Here is a 21,428-nt window from a genome sequence, read left to right as displayed (position 1 = left end):
TGCTGAACTCAACCCTGACACTGGTAAAAAACCATAGACCTTCCCGGTGCCCACTGACTGCTGCTGTGCCCTGATTGCCTTAAATAAACCCAGCTGTGTGCCCAAATTGACCCATCACCTTCAAAATAAAAGCATTTTAGCTGGAACACAACTTAACTTAAATAATATGGCTGTAAATCAATTAATTCTACAAAACAAAAATTAACAAATAAATACATTAAATAAATGTGAAAAATACTGAATAGCTTCCACATAGAATAAACCTTTGTTATGATGTGCTATCTTCATTAACAAAGGATTCATCAATATGGGTCCAAGCATAAAGCCCTGGTGAGCTCCACTGTATCCCATCTCAAGCCATGGTCCCATGGTCCCCTCCTCTTCCTTCTCGACATGCAGCCCCTCAGTCACACCATGCGCCACAATGGCCTCCATTTCCACTGTTATGCCGAAGACCACCTTACATCTCCAACAAACATGCTACCCCCTTACAAAAAGCATTACCGTTAGAAATTCCTGGTTGCACGTTCAATTCCTCAAACTAAACAGATGGAATAGTAAACCTGCTTTCTGTCCAACTCTATGATCTCTTCTTTCTTATTTGAGAAAGACTGTGAAAAATAAATACAGAAATTGTGTTTTTCTACCATTCTTCTGGTTCTCATGTCATCCAATGGCAGTCCATTATCGGCTGCTGTTTAATGGAGCTATTCAGAGAGTCGAGGCTTGGTCTGAAGACAGCTCTGATTTCATTACAGTGAAATGTTATATCCTGGATATGGTTTGTGGTGTGTAATGGGTGTAGATCCACAGGCCTGATAGCAGCCTTTTATACTCAGTGAGGTCTGCTCCACTCTCTGTGGTCGACCTTCAACACCATGGATTTAATTCCCATCAAATCATGCATTTTTTACACAGAATTTATCTGCTACATAAACTGATTGTGCAACGTCCAATGTCCTTAGATGGTACCAATGGGATATTGAATTATTTTCATTTTAAAGGGGACCTATCATGCAAAATGCACTTTTGTATGTCTTTTATACATGAATATGTGTCCCCGGTGTGTCAGGCAACTCACCAAGTGTCAGAAAACACAACCCTCTCTTTTTTCCTCCATACCCAAATCTCTAAAAACGGGGCTGCAACGGAGCTGATACAGACTGATACATATTTGAAATATCTCTGACGTCAGAAACGTGGAGCTCCGCCTATATGGACAACTCTCGAACCTATCAGGAGGAGACAGCCACGGCCATTGCCATTCGAAAGCGCTGGAGACGCTGTAGTACATATGCCACAAAGTCTGCCACAAAAGCAGCGAAGAAGACTTCTCAGATTCAGCTCTTGCAAAAACGGGGCTAAAAAAGAGCAAATAGAGCGAAATGAGGCATGGCTAAAATGCATGATCTGTTTGGTATTTTGAAAAAATAACTTCACAGACATGTTTTATATAGGTATGGCCCTACAATATATTATTCAAATATAGCATGATAGGTGTCCACTTTAAGTTATTCATTAGTATGTTAGCAATGCTAAGAGTTTCCATAGGTTGACTGTTAATTTCATTATCCATATGTTTTACGCCGGTTGTTAAAATACCTAGGTACCAATATTCTCTTGTCCTGCAATCTGTCAGTTGTAGATGAGCCAGGCGATTAAGAAATGCAGAATGATGTAGAGTGTATTTGCTGTTCTGTAATATGACTGTACAGAAAGTGTGTGTGTTCGCAGAAAGCCAAATAATCCTATAGGCCTATCGACCGTGCAGTTATTTTCCGGTTAAAATGAATCTACCCCTAATCTTTAGTTTGTCTGCCTTTCGCCACAGAGCTTGGAACGGCCACCACAGCAGACACCGTATTCTACCATATTTCCCGACTTCTTTGCTGGGTTTTTGGCATAACTACATCACAAATGTAAAACACATCTTCCAACCATTTTCAACGGCTCCCTGAACACAGATGGAACTTTTCCTACTCTCAATTTCTCATGACATTTGGCATGATTTCTTCCATTCCTTTGTTCAAAAAACTTGATTGTGATTGTCCTCGGTGCACTGAGCAGAAGAAGGAGGCGTCTGTGGGGAGTGGTTTAGATATTGGAGGGGGGAATCAGAGAGAAAAAAAGAGAGAAAGAGTGAGGAGACGGAGATGCGAGAGAGCTGTTTAACATGAGTCACCATCATACATGAAGATACAGCAAGAGAGCATGAACTGAAGACTGCAGGGATTTGTTTTCCATGAAGACAAGGGGATCCAGCTCTTGGTTATCTGGATACTGCTGTTGGACCTGAAATATTTGTTTTCTTTCTTTTTCCAACAAAATATATTAAGGAAGATTTCAGCTAAATTTGGGGACCGCGATCTGTGATTACTGTTTCATTGGGACTTCACGCTCAGCCTGACATCCATTATTCATACATAGTGGACCTTTTTTATACTTCCTTTGATTGCTTCATACCAGACACTCACACACAAACTGCTAAAATGTGGTCTTGTATTAAAAACTTTTTCACCTATGAAACCACCAAGTCAGTGGTAGTGAAGAGCTGGACCATCGGCATCATAAACCGCGTCGTCCAACTCCTCATCATCACTTATTTCATCGGGTAAGTATTTTTGCTTCATTGTAGTGTATTTTATGATTAAACTGAATACATTTCATCTGATTAAATTAAACAGCAGCAGCTGCCAGCCACAGAAAGGTGTATTATGTCAGACATTAATGTCAATGTAATTCATTTTCATATTGCACAAACTCTGACTGGTTAATAATAATATCTACTAATGAGCAAGTAATAGGCTACTCATGAACGACACTTGTCCAAGGGCCAGAATATCTCTACGCAGAGAGAGAGTAACACTCTACAATAAGGGACTCACAAATGAGAGCGTTAACCAGGGAACGGATGAGGAAAGAACAAAGAACTAACTGCTACCATTAGTTAAGGAGCAACAGTAAGTCAAAAACAGGAAGTATTTTATTAAAGGCCCTGTCACACTGTCCCGAAATTGACACCCGATGGACACACGAATATGGAATTGTGAATTTCGCACGAAGATGGCCCCGAACCACACACGAAGGCAACATTTACATTACATTTAAGACATACAACTGCAATGAAAGTACCAAAAACAATTATGTTACAGTACTATGATACTGTACTGATATCTTCAGACTTTGTTCTTTACTTTATCCGTCTTTATATGTAGAAAATATTACGTTTTCTCCGTAATGTTGTTTCCATAACAACAACAATTTCCTGTCAACTGTCCTTCAAAATAATATATTATATCCTTTTTAGTTTCACAGAACACAAATTGGGTTATTTACATAATATATTTACATGATTTTGTTGTGCAATAAAACAACCAGATGGACACACGATAAAGGAAATGTTCAAATTCGGCTGTGATCGTAGCAACATCGGGCCATTCGTGACGGCATCTTAAGCCTTCGTATGACCGCTGGCGGAGTTTCTCAGGCTCCGGCAGCAACTTCGTGAGCGGAGGCAAAATCTTTGGCATGCCAAAAAATTGCCGAAGGACCTTGCGAAGGTTCATTTTCGTGTTGAATTCGTGTGTCAATTTTGCCCTTCGTAAGGCCATCGTGAGGGCATCTTGTTATCATCGGTGCCATTGGGCATTCGCCCCGATCAGAGTGAGGGTGAATGCACCGATGATAACACGAAGATGACACGATTTGACAAGATGCCCTCACGAGTGCCTTACGAAGTTGCCGCTCACGAAGTTGCTGCCGGAGCCTGAGAAACTCCACCGGCGGTCATACGATGGCTTAGATGCCCTCACGAATGGCCCGATGTTGCTACGATCACAGCCGAATTTGAACATTTCCTTTATCGTGTGTCCATCGGGTGTCAATTTCGGGACAGTGTGACAGGGCCTTAATGCCTGGGGGCAAATAGGGTTACATTACCGGTGCTCTAATTTCGGAATACAAATATATACAAACATGTATATGGTGGCAATGGCTCATGGGGGAAATTGGTGTCTATGAGACCCAGTGGTTGGATCGTCAGCCGCTGGACAGCATCCTCCTCTCTGACACAGTGAATCAGTTTGTTGAGTGTGTAGGTGTCCACTACCCTCAGCCTGCTCCCCAGCACACAACAGCAAACAGGAGAGCACTGGCAAATACTGACTCAGAGAACATCCTCAGCACTGTCCAGCATCTCCTAAAGGACCTGAACCTTCTCAGAAAATAGAGTGCTTTTAATCCGTTGACTTCTATGTCAATAAGCACTCCCAGGTAAATGACTCCTTCACAATGTCTAAACCGACCCTCTGAATGGATAAAAAAAAACGTCTTAAGTATTTTTTTAAAGGGACCCTATTATGATCCTGTTCAGGTGTATATCAGTATGTACTACGTGGTGTCTCTACTGGGACATCTCCATGCTTTAATGTTCAAAAAGCTCTTTATTTTTCTCATACTGCCTGAACCTCTTTTCACCCTCTGTCTGAAACCACAGCCCAGTCTGCTCTGATTGGTTAGCTGGCCGGCTCTGTTGTGATTGGTCAACCACTTAGAAATGTCCCCACCCTTAGCCTATCACGTACAATGTGTTGGAGCGCTAGCCAATAGAAGCGCAAGCGTTACACTAGCCACTCCATGTTTGTTGTAGAGTTGCTAAATATATTGTCTATCACTGACTTGTTGTTTCATAACTAGTCACATACTGTAGGTAGATATAAGGCATTTGCACAAAACCTTTCTGAGTTGGGTTGCAGTACAATTATATTCTAATCATCAATTACAAAATAGGGTTTGTATTTCCTGGCAATAGTGTTTGGAAGTTGATCAAGGTTATCAAAAAAAGAGTTTACATTACAGCTCTGTTGTCTTTATGCACAGCCAGGCCTGGGAAACCAATTACAAAATCATGTTGCAAAGTTAATTTAATAAACAAAGATGGATACCCCACCGCCCAGTCTATCTTTTCTATGGTTGAAAAGATTATTTTTGCCACTTTGGACTTAATCAAGTATAACGGGTTGATTAACCAATCAAAGTGCTGTTGGCATACTCTTAACATTTGGGAATTTAGATTTGTCCTAAGTTTTTTCTGGGAAAGTCGATTTAAAATTGACTTTAGGGTAATATTTGCAAGTATATAAAACACGATGTTCTCAGAACCAGCATGGTAGAAGGTGACAGGTTTAAGAAATTGGAAAATATTGTTATGAACCGAGATACAGGACGCAGGACCCAAAAGCAGGATTTGGAGACAGATGTCCAAAAATAGAATGTTCTTTAATCACAAATTAAATCGTACTTTCACAAAAAATAGAAAGTAGATAAAAAGCCAAAACAAAGTTGTACAGCAACACAAAAACTCACTTGACAAAAGGTCTAAATCCCAAGGTAGGTATCAGGAGTCAAAAGGCCTGGGTGCTCACGACATGAAACATAACGAACTGACAAAGGAACAGAGAAACACCAGGGCTATATATAGGTGAGGGGGATGGGCACAGGTGAAAACAATCAGGGCAGGGCCAAGCAATCTCACTGGCGGGAAACACACAAAGACAGGAACTGTGGGATCTGAAATGACAGGAAAGATTACTTTCAAAATAAAAACATAACTAAACCTAACATATCTGTCGAGTCACAACATTACCCCCCCCCTCTAGGGACGTCTCCTGACGGCCCAGGCAGATTAGGATGTTGCCTGTCGAAATCCCTGATCAACTCCTGATCCACAACGTAGCGAGACGGGATCCACATCCTATTCTCTGCTCCATAGCCTTTCCAGTCAACGAGGAACTGCCTGCCACGTCCCCTTCTCCGGACTGCCAGCAGTTTCTTTACTGTATAAACAAGGCCACCATCAACCATTCTGGGGGGTGGCGGAGGTTTAGTTGCGGGCACCAAACTGATTTCCTTGACAGGCTTGATCTTCCCAACGTGGAATGTAGGGTGGACTCGCAGGGATCTGGGGAGTCGCAGGCGCACAGACACAGGGTTCACGATCTTCGTTATTGGAAAGGGACCAACAAACCTGGGGGCTAATTTTCTTGAAGGAGGGGTAGATCTTTCGTGGACAACCACACCTTCTGCCCAGGCTGGTACACTGGAGCTGGCCGGCGGTGTCGGTCAGCCCCCCTTTTCATTGAAGAAGAACTCCTTAGAAGGGTTCGACGGGCAGCCGCCCAGATGCGATGGCAACGTCTGACCAGGGCATGTGCAGACGGGACCAAGACCTCCTTTTCAGTCTCAGCAAACACGGGTGGTTGGTAGCCAAAGACGCACTGGAAGGGAGTCATACCAGTGGCAGAGGTAGGAAGAGAATTGTGGGCGTATTCCACCCAGGTTAGATGCTTGCTCCATGATGAGGGATTCTGAGCCACCAAGCACCTCAGACATGTCTCCAACACTTGATTTAATCTCTCCGTTTGTCCGTTGGACTGGGGGTGATACCCAGAGGAGAGGCTAGCGGTGGCTCCAATGAGACTGCAGAACTCCTTCCAGAACTTGGAAACAAACTGTGGGCCCCGGTCTGACACAATATCCCTGGGAAATCCATGTATCCGGAACACATTGACCATCATAATTTCCGCCGTTTCCTTGGCCGAGGGTAGCTTGGTCAATGGAATAAAATGAGTCACTTTCGAAAAACGATCTACCACTGTTAGTACAGTGGTCTTACCTTGAGACACCGGGAGTCCAGTAACAAAGTCCATGGATATGTCAGACCAGGGCCGTTGGGGAATGGGCAACGGCTGCAGCAACCCAGCCCGAGGCATGGAAGAGGTTTTGCTGCAAGCACAAACAGGACAGGCATTCACATATTCACCAACATCTTTAGCCATGGACGGCCACCAGAAACGCTGCTTAAGTGCGAACATGGTTCCTCTAATCCCACGTGACGTGTGAGCCCAGTGAATGATCTTGGAGCGTAAGGGCACTGTAACAAACAGCCTATTAGGCAGACACTCACTAGGTGCTGGACTCTCAACATTTGCTTGCTGCACCTCTTTTTCTATCTGCCAAGTTACCGCTCCTACCACACGGTTCAGTGGTAGGATGGGTTCTGGTTCCTTGGCAGCAGGCTCAGGGTCAAACAGACGGGACAAGGCATCTGGCTTGGTGTTCTGGGAGCCAGGTCTAAATGACAAGGTAAAATCAAAACGACTGAAAAAAGTGTCCATCTAGCCTGGCGTGAATTCAGTCTCTTAGCCTTTTTCATGTATTCAAGGTTCTTATGGTCTGTCCATACCAGGAACGGCTGAGCGGCCCCCTCTAGCCAATGTCTCCACTCCTCCAAGGCTTGTTTCACTGCCAGTAGTTCACGATTTCCCACGTCGTAGTTCCTTTCCGCTGAGGACAACTTACGGGAGAGAAAAGCACAGGGATGGAGCTTATTATCCTTTGCAGCCCGCTGAGAGAGAACTGCCCCCACACCGAGGTTGGAGGCATTCACCTCTACCACGAACTGTCGAAGTGGATCTGGGATGGTGAGGATGGGAGCAGAGGTGAACATCTCCTTTAGAGCTTGAAAAGCATTAGCAGCTTTGGAGTTCCATTCAAACGGGACATGAGGAGAGGTAAGTACATGTAGCGGGGAAGCAATAGAACTGACATTTCTGATGAAACTTCTATAAAAATTTGCAAACTCCAGAAACTGCTGTAGTTTTTTCCTGTTGACAGGAACTGGCCACGGCACTGACCTTGGCAGGGTCCATCTTTAGTTGACCGGGGGCAATGATGAAACCCAGGAACGATGTGGTTTGGACATGGAACTCGCACTTCTCTGCTTTAACATAAAGTTGGTTCTGTAGCAGGCGGTCGAGGACTTGACGGACATGCTGCTGGTGGGTTATGTTGTCAGGAGAAAAAATCAAAATGTCATCAAGATATACCAACACAAACTTATTCAGGAAGTCCCCCAACACCTCATTTATGAGGGCCTGAAATACTGCCGGTGCGTTTGTCAAGCCAAAAGGCATCACTAGGTACTCATAGTGTCCACTAGGTGTGTTAAATCCAGTCTTCCATTCGTCCCCCTCCCTGATTCTCACCAAATGATAAGCATTCCTTAAATCCAGTTTGGTGAAAATGTTGGCGTCTTGCAAAAGTTCAAAGGCGGAGGAGATGAGTGGGAGAGGGTACCCGTTTTTGATGGTGATTGCGTTCAGAGGGCTGTAGTCTATACAGGGCCGGAGTGATCCATCTTTTTTGTCTACGAAAAAGAAGCCCGCTCCCGCCGGTGACGAGGAAGGGCGAATGAGTCCGGCCTGCAAGGAGGTCTCAATATAATTGTTCATGGCCTCCCTTTTGGGTCCGGAAAGAGAGTAGAGGCGACCCTTTGGAATTGGGGAGCCAGGTACCAAGTTTATTGCACAGTCATTAGGCCTATGTGGTGGCAGGGCAGTGGCTCGGGCTTTACTAAAAACCTCCTTTAGGTCCCAATAGCAACTGGGCACCTTGGACTTGTCAGGGAAATCTTGCTCCTGTACTTGGATAGCCTCAGTCATTTCTGTACATCCTTCTTGCATGGGGAGTGTTGTCATCAGTCTTATTGTCTCTCAACCAGAAATGCTTGCAGTCCTCTCCCCATCCCTTAACTCTCCCAGATCTCCAGTCTATGTGTGGGTTGTGCTTGACTAACCATGGGTAACCAAGAATAAGTGGATGCTGAGCAGAGTCAAATAAATGGAAAGTCATGTGTTCAGTATGTGTTGCATTTACGGTTAATTCAATGGGCATAGTACAATGGGTAACGGTAAACAATAACCGACCATCCAGAGCAGAGGCCTTTAACGGTTGCGTCAAAGGAATTACCCCACAGTTCCACTTCTTGGCCAACCCCCAATCCATTAAACTTTCATCCGCACCAGAGTCTATGAGAACCCCTGAGTTAAAACATGTGTGTCTATTTTTACTTGTACCTGTGTCAAGGTACGAGGAGGGAATCCAGATGACAGTCGGCTCACCAGGGTCCTCCTCGTCCCTGATGAGCCCGATCTTTTGCTGTACATGAAGCCAGGAGGTGCCCCTGCTCCCCACAGTAAAAACACCTGCCCTCCTGAATGCGCCGAAGACGTTCTTCCGGAGTCAACTTAGCCCGACCCAACTGCATGGGCTCCTCTGAAACACTAGGGAGCACTCTTCTCTCAGGAGGAGTATCGGTAGGAGGTCTCCAGGCGGGACGATGGCTTGGTGTGTCCCCTTGGTGTCGAGGCAGACGTGCCACACTCTTGAACCTTTCTTTTTGTCTTTCGGCCAGTCTATTGTCTATTCGAACTGCCAGTGCAATGACAGAATCCAAGTCTTCTGGGAGGTCCAAAGGTATTAACTGGTCTTTAATGGAATCCGAAAGACCAGACAAAAAGGCGTCGAGCAGTGCTGCAGAATTCCAGCCACTATCTGCTGCAAGGGTCCTGAACTCAATGGCATAGTCCGATACTCTGCGCTGACTCTGCTTAATCTGCATCAGTGCTCTGGCTGCCTCCCTTCCAGGAGCCGTGTGATTAAACACCTTGTTGAGAGTGTCTGTAAATACATCCAGCGAATTACAGGTAGATGAATCTCTCGCCCATTCGGACGTAGCCCAGGCCGCTGCTCTCCCCGTTAAGTGGCTCAACATGAAGGCCACTTTAGGGTGATCAGTGGGGAATGCAGCAGGGTTATATTTATAATGGAGATCACAATGAACAATGAAAGGGCGGCAGTCACCGGAATCTCCGGAGAATCGCTCTGGAGATGCCAGACGAGGCGGTGGAACATGGAGTGGCACATGGTCAGCTGGAACAATAGGTGTGTGAGCAACAGCAGGGTGCTGAGGGGATGAACCAGCTTCCAGGTGAGCGAGGACATGGTGCAGCTGTTCGGCAAGGTGATTCACCTGAGTATTGACTGAGGCTTGAAAGTTTTCCTGACGGCCGGTCAGGTCCCTCACCCCCAGGTTGATTGCGCCCAGCTGCTCCTCATGCTGGTGTAGTCTTGTTCCTTGAGCTCGCAGAGCTATCTTCACTGTCTCTGAATCCGCTGGGTCCATATTTTGGTCAGTTCGTACTGTTATGAACCGAGATACAGGACGCAGGACCCAAAAGCAGGATTCGGAGACAGATGTCCAAAAATAGAATGTTCTTTAATCACAAATTAAATCGTACTTTCACAAAAAATAGAAAGTAGATAAAAAGCCAAAACAAAGTTGTACAGCAACACAAAAACTCACTTGACAAAAGGTCTAAATCCCAAGGTAGGTATCAGGAGTCAAAAGGCCTGGGTGCTCACGACATGAAACATAACGAACTGACAAAGGAACAGAGAAACACCAGGGCTATATATAGGTGAGGGGGATGGGCACAGGTGAAAACAATCAGGGCAGGGCCAAGCAATCTCACTGGCGGGAAACACACAAAGACAGGAACTGTGGGATCTGAAATGACAGGAAAGATTACTTTCAAAATAAAAACATAACTAAACCTAACATATCTGTCGAGTCACAACAAATATAGCAAAAGCAAACTCATAAACTTGTTTGGAAGGGCCCAAGATTGATAATTCTGCAAATATGCCATTACCTGTCACGTCCTTCTTTGAGCTTTGACCACAGTTGAGTATATTTCTGTCTCACACATTCAGTGAAGTCCTCATTGACAGAGATTTGACTGCCCTTCATTGTTTGCCTTATAAGTAATTTCATGAGAATTGTCATTTTAATTTCCATTACTATCGACACATTCTCAAAGAGCTTTGGGTAAAGTTCGAAGTTATCGTCCAGCATTTGCCTAGCTTTTTTTTGTATTACTTGCCATGATCCATATATATCATAAGGTATGAGAGGATGAACATATTATTGGTCAATTTTTCTGGCTCTTTTGTGTGTGTGTGTGTGTGTGTGTGTGTGTGTGTGTGTGTGTGTGTGTGTGTGTGTGTGTGTGTGTGTGTGTGTGTGTGTGTGTGTGTGTGTGTGTGTGTGTGTGTGTGTGCTTCAGGTGGGTGTTTGTCAATGAGAAGGCCTACCAGGTGAGGGACACAGCTATAGAGTCCTCAGTCATGACCAAGGTGAAGGGCTTTGGAGTCTTAAACGACAAGCTGATGGATGTTGCAGACTACGTCACTCCCACACAGGTAAGGATGGGCGGGTGGTTGGAAAGATGATTGACAGCAGGACACAGTGATGGAGATGTGCTCTACCCACAGGGAGCTTCAGTCTTCTGCATCATCACCAAAATGATCACGACGGAGAACCAAGTCCAGGGATACTGTCCAGAGGTCTGTTCTGTCACCCATTGTTTGTGCCCAGTTTTGGAATATAAATACTGCACTTAAGTTTAATCTTGAACTACTTTACTTGAGTACTTCCATTTTCTGCTACTTAATACTTCTGCTATACTACATCTCGGAGGGAAATGTTCCACACTGCACTTCATTAATTTGACACTTGTGGTTACTAGTTACATTTATATCAATAACATTATGTGTTCATATGTATACTGCTAATCTATTTGTTAATACAAAAATAATACAAAATGTGCTTCATAACAACAACAACATAGAAAACTCCTATATTTATCAGTAAGCGATAATAATACAATAACATTATATTTTATAAAAATACAAAACATTTAACAGAGCCATTCTGTATATTGAGTTATTTTACTTTTTAAAACTCAAGTACATTTAGCTAATCATACTTCTTTACTTGTATTAAAGTAACCTTTTGACAACAGAACTTTTACTTGTAAAAGAGTATTTTGAATCTGTGGTATTACTGCTTTTACTTAAAGTGGACCTATTATGCTATATTGGAAAAATATATTGTAGGGCCATACCTATACAAAACATGTATGTGAAAACAGATCATCCATTGTAGCCATGCTTCATACTGCGCATACCCCTCTTTTGCAGCCCTGTTGCAAACAGGTTGATTCTGCTAGCCACGCCCCTTTGTAGCGTCATGCAGCTTTCCCCTGCTGCTACCGGGAGATCTCAGCTAAACGCTGCAGTGATTAAATGCCATGTTATGCTCCTAACCAAGCTTCAAGCTTTATTTATGAAACAGTATGGAGCTCAAACCTTTCTCTCTCGCAGGGTTTACCACAAGGACATTACGTTACACATATTCTCTCCAGTAGCCTACAGCGTTAGCTCCATGGCTAGCTCTGAGTGTTAGCATGCTTACTAATGTAAACACACAACATATTACTCCCAAAACACGCTGCGCATTGTTTCTGATACAGCTTGACATGTTCTTTCTTAAGTATTTACAGTTAGAACAGTGCCATTATGTATTAGGTTGGGAGGGTTACTTTGTAAATGTAATCAGTTACTGATTACTGATTACATGGCTCTGAAAGTAATCCGAATACAGTTATAGTTACGTGTCTTAAAAAAGTAACGTAATCAGATTACTTTTAGATTACTTTTGGATTACTTTCTTTTTCCATCACAGATGGGTATGTTTTGGTGAACAGGAGACACAAAAAGCAAAAGGAAACTGAACGTGTTTTTACTGTTTTAATGGCTTAAACATCACATCTGAAACAATGTAACAACATAATACACTTTTTGGGGATGCAGCTTGTGAGGAGTGAAGGACACGGCTTAGAACGGGCGTGTCGCCTTCTGTCCTGCCAGTGTTGGCAGGACATGAATTAAAATGTCGAACTCGGACTTCATTTTAAGGACATTTCGGCCAGGGGTGTAGAGCTATATTTGTTTAAGCACCGGATTGGCAAAACAGGAGACTGTGTGCACCAGTCTGCCTTGATCTTTGAATTCATGTCCGTGACACTCACAGTATCTGCTGCCCACAGCTGTTTTATAGAAGGAACACCTCCTTCACTTAATGAAATCTCTGCAGCGCCAGGAACAGGAAGCAGCGGGAGGGTTAACTCAGCCGCTGAGAAGAGGAGCGTGCCGCGCAGTGCCTTTCACGCACCGCCTTCACTGTGTATACCTTCAGAAATAATCATTAGTAAGGCTAAAGAGCGACCGCAGGCTGATGTGTTTTAACCACACACACTTATACACACACACACACACGATTTAAACGCAGACTTTTGTTCCTCCATGTTTCGTTGTTATTGTTTCACTGAGCGAGCGGACCCGCGATTTTTTTTTCAAACGCTTTTTTGGTCCATCTGCGGCGGCTCTGATGATTCGAATCGGCTGTACCTACTCCTAATGAATATTACATGTTGAGAGGAAATCTTTTCACCAATAATTCCAATAAGTAATCCAAAATGTATTCACTTCAGGTTTACGAAAGTAACTGTAATCAGATTACACGTTTTTCAAATGTAACGCGAGCTGAATACAGTTACTTGATTTTTGTATTCTGATTACGTAACGCCGTTACATGTATTCCGTTACAACCCAACCCTGTATATATATAACAACTTTACTCTAATGGCGCATTTCCACTACAGTGCGGAGCATGGTTTAAGCGTGCCGTGCCCGGCCCGTTTTTGGTTGCATTTCCACTAGGCATAGTTCCGGCTAGCGGGTACTTTTTCACAGTTTTCTGGCTCTCCAAAATCGAGGTTCTTTCCGGGCCAACAACCGGCCGGAGTATGCTAAACTAGAGAGAGAATCGCTGGCAACTACAATAAAATTAACATATTTTACCTTGATTTAATTGTAATACACGTTTCAAAATGATGCCGAAGTAACAACATACTGATACCGGTTAGTAAAAACCATGAATTAATGCCTTGACAAGTCTGCAGACAAGACAGCAGGCAAAAACCCTTTTAAAATGTGTGTTTTCTGAATGGAGATCGGCTAAGCTAACGCAGTATATATAGTGTATATACACAGTCTGTGGTTTGAACTTGTTTAACTTTTGTCTAGTTTCTGAACAGATATGAGGAGCTGTGAGCTCTGACGGCTAACAGCTAACGGCTGATGTTGGTTTTGTGTTTCGCATTGAAGATGACGTCACGGCTCCGCCTACACTGCGTTACTATAGTTACTACCCCAGTTCCTAAACTGTAATGGAAACGCAGCATAAAGTGAGCCTGGCCTACCAAGGCCTAACTATACCGTACTAAGCCGTGCAAGGCCCTGCAGTGGAAATGCGCCATAAGCCTCCAGCAGACATCCTGCTGAATACACAGACACACAGCTGCGACTATAGCCGATAGGTTGGGAAGTGTCATTTGTATGAGGTGTGATATGTGACAAAGACTGAACCAACTATGAGGTGTGATATGTGACAAAGACTGAACTAACTTAGCAGCCAATCGTGTCGATCGTCGCCTACTAGTGGTAAACTATATTCCATGCTAATTCTTTTTTGTCTTCCCTGAATAAGGAAGCCAACCACATGTGCTTCAGTTATAGCATTTCAATGTTTTAGGAAAGCCACTTGAAGATGACAATGCCTATTTGAATCCTTCTTAACTTTTAAGACATGGCTAAGACTCAACTAGATCTTTAAGACTAGTTGAGTCGGGTGGCGCAGTGGTCTGTGCATCCGATCATCAGATCAAGGGGGAGTGCTGGGGAACTCCAGTTCGAAACCTGCTCCCGCCGCCACTGCGTCAGGCCGTTGTGTCCTTGGGCAAGACACTTCACCCGGATTTGCTCCTGTGGGTATTGTCCACAGTACATGTATGATACTAATGTATACTTGTAAAAGCGCCTCGATGACCTCGAGGCGTGAAGATGGACGGTGTGGCGCAGTGCGCTCTGCAATGATCATCAGATCAAGGGGTGAAACCCGCCGCTGCTGCGTCTGTAAAGCCGGTGGGTCCTTGGGCAAGACCCTTCACCTGAACTTGCTCCTGTGGGTATTGTCCACAGTTTCTGCCCATTGCATGTATGATGTGCAATGTGTGTATATGTAAAGCGCTTTGAGTCATTGATAATGCGCTATAATAAATGTAAGGAATTATTATTAGTGTTGTCACGATAACAACGTTTTGGTTTCGATACCGATACCAAGTCAAGTATTGCGATTCCGATTCTTTTTCGATACTTTTCTTAAAAAAAGGGAAACAGTTTTAAATGTAATTATTGTGCTTTATTTCACACCAGAACCATAACACAAACTTTTAAACAATGAGAACAATACATTAAATAACTGACTAGAATTTGTATTAAATACAATTAAGCATCATCTATAAACAACTTTTTAGTTTTTCGCTTCTCGCGTCTTTTTTGTCAACAAGCCGAGGCACAGCGGCAGTTGCACTCCCACTTGCAGCCATGCTTCTCGTTTTCTCACATGCTCTGGCAGCTAGCGTGTGCACGAGAGAGGGGAGGGACTTAGAGCGTGCTTGAGAGGGGAGGGACTGCAGGCACGGCTGCAGTGCAGGGAGTGGAAGCAGAGCGCTGAACACACACGGCTCTTATTAAAACGGCGCTTTCTCACCGGAGTACTTTCCCCCGTCATTCTTAAAGTACCGATACTAATGAAACGGAGGAATCGTAACGTTTTTAACGGCAGGGTATCGCGGTACCTTTTAAGTATCGGTACACCGTGCAACACTATCGCCTACCATGCCGTGAACTCTGCCGCGTGAGAAGTAACGCGACACTCTCGTCACCACCCCTCTCGTCGCCTACCATGCCGTGAACTATGCCACGTGAGAAGTAACGTGACACTCTCATCGCCACCCCTCTCGTCGCCTACCATGCCGTGAACTATGCCGCGAGAGAAGTAACGTGACACTCTCGTCGCCACCCCTCTCGTCGCCTACCATGCCGTGAACAATGCTGCAAGAGAAGTAACGTGACACTCTCGTCGCCACACTTCTGGTCCCCTACCATGCCGTGAACTATGCCGCGAGAGAAGTAACGTGACACTCTCGTCGCCACTCCTCTAGTCGCCTACCATGCCGTGAACAATGCCGCAAGAGAAGTAACGTGACACTCTCATCGCCACCCCTCTCGTCGCCTACCATGCCGTGAACTATGCCGCAAGAGAAGTAACGTGACACTCTCGTCGCCACCCCTCTCGTCTGAGAAGCTACGTGAAGTCTGCGTCTGAAGTTTACTTTACTTTTTACTTTGGTAGTTATCACCAAATAACCCAGTAATGTTACAGCTATGTAGTTGCTGTTCAAGCTAGACTCTATTTCAATATAGTTTTGGTATTAAAATAATCTTACACCTCTTGTATGCACTGAACGCCAAAACAACCACAGAACATTTTTAATGTTTGATCATGCAAATCTAATTTAAATTTTTTTTTAAAAACTGTTTTTCTCATCAGAACTTTATTTAAGGTATTTGAATGTAACATTTTAAGACAATAGATTTTGAAAAGAGAGGAAAGTGTTTTTCCGTAAAATCTTTAAGGACAATTCCTGTATATTAATTGCTTTTGCACTTTATTTCAGTTACAGTATTTTACTTTAATTTTATGGTTTTGTTTTTATGTTTTAACTTGTATGCTACGGAGCATCGTTAGCACAGATGTAGCTTAGCTGAATAAAAAGACCAGTAAGAAATTGTTAAGCTCTCCACGAGTTTACAGGATTGAACTCACAATGCTGAACACCAGGAAGAGGAGACAGAGTTTACAGTATGTGGTAAAAAAGGTTTATTAACCAAAAAAACCTTCAGGAGACAAAAAGAGGGATTAGATGTCCACTTAATCCTGGGCCAGGGTTTATCACCAGCGGAGGTGCGGAGATGCACGGAGGTACGCTGGCGAGATGAGCCGAGGATTCTGAGCTGGCGAGAGTTTACCGGTTGGAGTTGGTGTGCGTGGAAGCACGGGGGAAACACCGGCGAGGAGAGCCGGGGATCCAGAGCCGGCGAGAGTAGACAGGCTTGAGCCGGTGTGCGTGGAAGCACGGAGGAACACAGACGAGGGGTTGATGGCTGGACGTGGCAGGCAGAGGAGTAGGCAGACGGATACTGGACAGAGAGAGCACAAGGTAAGGATAACAAGAACACAGAGAGTATAGAGGCTTCCTAATGACGTCACGGGATTTCGCGGCAGCCATGTTGGAGTACCACTCGTACCACTCTACTGGCGGGAGCGTTCAAAAATGGCGGAAATGGCGGAAAAAAATGTCCAAATGTATTTACCCAAGCTTGAATATTCTACCAGTACTATTCTAGTGCGCAGTGCAGGTCTGAAACCACATTCAAGCAATTTGGGATGTGTCCAATCTGACAATAGAAAACTTGAGAGAAAAACATTAATCTTCCATGCCTGAAAACATCTTAAATAATTGTTCAAACATTCCCCTACACAACCAAACCCCAAATCACTTTTCTGATTATCAAGACATTTAATTGACCAAGTACAACATTGACAATAATGTAATAATAATTACAATACAAACATATCATATTTTTCAATCTGATATGGGTTGATTGGGGTGTAACAGAATGTAAAGGCTCAATCAACAGGTATTACAGTATCACACACATTATTCAGGTCGCAGCACACTTCAGCTATTTTATCCATCAATGTAATCCCATCTACATCTTTAGAAAGTAAAAAATCTATAGGAATTGGTCCTCCCAAAATGAATTCATGTTGAGCGTGTCATAGGATGTGTAAGGCAGCGATATATCGCTGCCTTACACATCCTATGACACGCTCAACATGAATTCGCACGTTAGCAATTTTGCTTGTGTCAATAACATCTTTCATTGATAATTGTTTCCGGCCTTTCATGAATGCGGGCACCTTAACCTCAGCACACATGAAACCCACTGAGTCACTTATATTGAAACCTCGGTCTGCCAAAATCAAATCACCAGGCAAAATGTTATCTAAGAAGCCACAATTTTCTGTAATATGCTTATCACTGGACCTGCCACCCCATGCCCTTGAAATGAATGATATAACACCCTGCGGACAGATTCCTATCAGAAATGTTATGGTGTTGTGATGTTTGTAGTTTGACCAAGTCTGAGCCCGTGCCATTACATTTGATGGCCTGTCAATGAAAACTTCAAAGCAGTCTATTATAACAGCCACTTTAGTACCAAAATGAGTGCGGAAATCCATAGGCATCGTCAGTTGGAGTTCCTCTCGAGATGGCCACTTCAAAAGGAAACTCATACGTTTGAACATGACGTCGATAATCAAGGTAAACACACGGGATACTGTAGATGTGGATGTGTTGAATTTATAAGCCAGCTCTTGCAGGGGTTGGTTTAATCTTAATTTCATTAGTGTCAGTATAAACTGTTGAAATTTAGACAGTGAACTCTTAGCGTTCACACTGATGTGCAGTTCCACAAGATTGTATACCATCATTAGAATGGCAAAAGTAGGAAGTCCAGTGTAGAACCGCACACGGTCATCATTGCCCTTAAATGTACTCTCTGAAATGGTGGACTTTACAAGCTTTTCTTTTAAGTTAACATTTTCTGTTGTTACATTATTAATTTCAAATGACATTTTGTCAATCATTTCACCAGTCAAATCAGTCTGAGTTGCAGTGCCAGTCTCTGGTTCAATCATTCCTCTTCTTCCCCAGTGGCTCCCAGGACTGGTGCGGGCTCTTCTGGAGATGGTATATCAGATACCATGCTGGAGAGATCAAGTGGTGCGATGGATGACCTTTTTCTGGCGCGTTTATACCTGGCATGTGTAGCAGGGGAAGGTGCTGTAATTTTCTTGTGGCCCAATTTGACAGACGGTGCCCAGTCAGGATGATTTTTGTCAAAAAGTGCCACTGGTTTACCTGCAAATAAATCAGATTGTAGGTCAGTTATATCCTGGGTGAACTGTTAATTAATACAAATGTGACCTCTTTTGACAAGCGAAGTCAGACTTTAGATATATTTAAAATGCTGGTGTCAAGACATTGGAACATGACAAATTAAAACTGCGGTCACAGACGTGCACGCAGTTGTAGGCGGGCCTTCGCGTCCGAGCGCCTGTAGGGGAGGGTCGCTGGTCGTCCCAGCGTCAAGCAGATGCGCGCGTGTCCTCCGAAATGAGCCGTTCGTAATTTCGCAAACGTTCGTGTCCCGGACTGCATCTTCCCCATAATACTCGGGAATGCATGTGAGTGGTGGAGGAGGGGGTGGTGGAGATGCAGGGCCTTCAGCAGGGCCTTCAGCAAACTCCAACAATTCTGCAGCAAGCTGCTCCCTGACAGTCTTCTGGGTGTGTGGCTTTGTCCTGCTGCATCTAACAAATGTGGAAAAACAAAGAGATTAGATTAATTCACTGGCTTATACTTATAGGATAATATTGGACTATAAATGAAATATTACACCAAATAAATAAGTAAACACATGTATATTCATTCACTGGCCATTCATTTAGAAAATGTAACTCAAAAAAGACAAGTAACACTATTTAGCATTTTGGCTAATCATTCCTGTTGGCTAAGCTAACACTGTGATGCAGTTCCACCAAACACAAAAGTAATATATAAAAAGGATAATATTGGACTATAAATAAATAATATTACACCAAATAAATAAGTAAACGCATGTATATATTCATTCACTGGCCATTCATTTAGAAAATGTAACTCCAAAAAGACAAGTAAAACTATTTAGCATGTTGCCTAATCATTCCTGTAGCTTCGTGGCTAAGCTAGCACTGTGACGCAGTTCCACCAAACACATAAGTAATATATATAAAAACAGAGAGATTACATACCTTTCCCGTGGTGGAAGTTCAACATCCGAGTCACTACTGCCCGGATCCAGGTCTGGCTGGAGGAGATCTTCATCATCCGACGAAGAGTCATTTGGTATGATCAAAGCCCCGCTATCGTCAGCTAGCATCTCTAGCACCTGCTCGCCTCGGTGGTGAAGCTCTCCCTTCTGGCTGCGTAATGCGTAATGGAGCGGGCGTAGTTTATACTACGCAGGATCATATCTTTGGAACCCATTGGTCGATTTGGGTGATTGACACCTTTTCTGAACCGTTGGAGCCAATAGAATCGAGTGACAGTTAGTAAGTCCCGCTAAACACTTACGTCAAGTAGAGAGAGGTTTGCGTAAACAGCACGTGAGACAGCATTAACTCGGGACTGCAAAACTTTATACCTACTCTGCTGCCATGAATGTAATGATAGATTATCGGGAACAATTCTAAAGTGACTAAGAGACATTGGATTAACCTTAAGCAGCGTTTTTATTCCCTTGAACAAGAGCTTTGATCACAAAACAGCAACGGTAAGACATACTTATTGTTATGGTTTTGAAAACTGTTGTTTTTTTTCTTCTCTGTTCTGGCTGATAGCTCAGTGAGTTTGTGTCCTACAGTGATGATACCTATAACAAAAATAATCTGTGGAGTATCAGCTTTCAGATGATATGTAGTTTGTGCAGAAAACATTAAGTTTTAAAGGTCGTTTTTGCTAGTTAGCACCGGAAGTAGCATCTGCCCGTTTTAGCTAAGGGCTAATGCTAACGCTTCTTGTGAGACTTTTGTTTTGTTTCGGTAAAAATAGTTCTTATCGTCAGTTAGCTGAGATTCTTCTCTTTAATCTGGTATAACACATTAATAGGTTTTTAAATATTAAGATGCTCTGAGACACAGTGTCGTGGGAAAAAAAACCAGGGTCCCCGCCGGCTTAACAGGTTAACCGTGGCGTGCGGTGCAGTGGGTTGTGCAGACGTTCTGCCCTTGACTGTTTGTTTACTCAATAAACGCATCTCCTCTTGATATTAGGCCATGTATGTTCCATACCAGTGAAGTTTGCTTTTTGTTGTTGTGTTTATTGATCAAAAAGCAAACCTTCAATACAGCTGTTATGTGGTCAAGGTAAGTAAAGTAATAATTGAAGCTGTGTATTGGTTAATATTAGCGTATGACTTAAAATGAAAACACAACAGCATTTCACAAAACGCTACAGCATTTCACAAAACGCAGCAGCATTTCAGAAAACACCACAGCATTTCACATTGGACGGAAAGGGTATTCCGTAGGGAGAACACTTCTTGTTTATGATTGGACAGAGCCAGCCAGACAGCACTGCTGTGATTGGTTGTTTTTGCTGCCAGTGAAGAAATGACGCTTCGTGATTGGTCAACGTCCGACAGCGCAATATGTCCCAACCGGTCCCTCCCAACACATCAGCCGTTAGCACACACTCAGAGCTCACAGCTCCTCATATCTGTTCAAAAACTGGACAAAAGTTAAATATGTACAAACCACAGATGGCGAATACAGTCGCTGCTTTATTTATGTCTGTATGACGTTGTTGTGAGTGTGGACGGAGCAGCTACAGGTTAGTTTAGCCTGATGGATCCGATTCCATTCTGAAAACACGCATTTTAAAAGCTTTTCGCCTGCCGTCTTGTCTGCAGACTTGTCAAAGCATTAATTCATGGTTTTTACTAACCGTTATCAGTATTAGTTACTTCGGCATCACTTTGAAACGTGTATTACAATTAAATCACTGTCAAATATGTTCATTTTGTTGTAGTTGGTATCTCCTATAGGATTTACATGGAGATACTTCCCGCCCCCTCTCCAGCGCATCTTGTTTGAATGACAGGAGCAAACA

At 43.5% G+C, this 21,428-nt stretch overlaps 1 protein-coding gene across 1 annotated transcript in view; it reads left to right on the top strand.

Annotated features, from left to right (window-relative positions):
• The first annotated feature begins 2,489 nt into the window (after positions 1–2,489).
• Positions 2,490–21,428, top strand: part of p2rx4a (purinergic receptor P2X, ligand-gated ion channel, 4a) — a 38,732-nt gene continuing 19,793 nt past the window's right edge. Inside the window, exons 1-3 of the mRNA XM_034078729.1 lie at positions 2,490–2,611; positions 10,968–11,103; positions 11,176–11,247. Coding sequence (XP_033934620.1) covers positions 2,490–2,611; positions 10,968–11,103; positions 11,176–11,247 — 330 coding nt within the window. The remainder of the gene's footprint in view (positions 2,612–10,967; positions 11,104–11,175; positions 11,248–21,428) is intronic.

This window comes from Pseudochaenichthys georgianus, unplaced genomic scaffold (assembly GCF_902827115.2).
Source record: "Pseudochaenichthys georgianus unplaced genomic scaffold, fPseGeo1.2 scaffold_474_arrow_ctg1, whole genome shotgun sequence".
Lineage (NCBI taxonomy): Eukaryota > Metazoa > Chordata > Actinopteri > Perciformes > Channichthyidae > Pseudochaenichthys > Pseudochaenichthys georgianus.
Note: the sequence above shows the minus strand (reverse complement) of the source record. Positions and strands in the feature narration are given on the sequence as shown.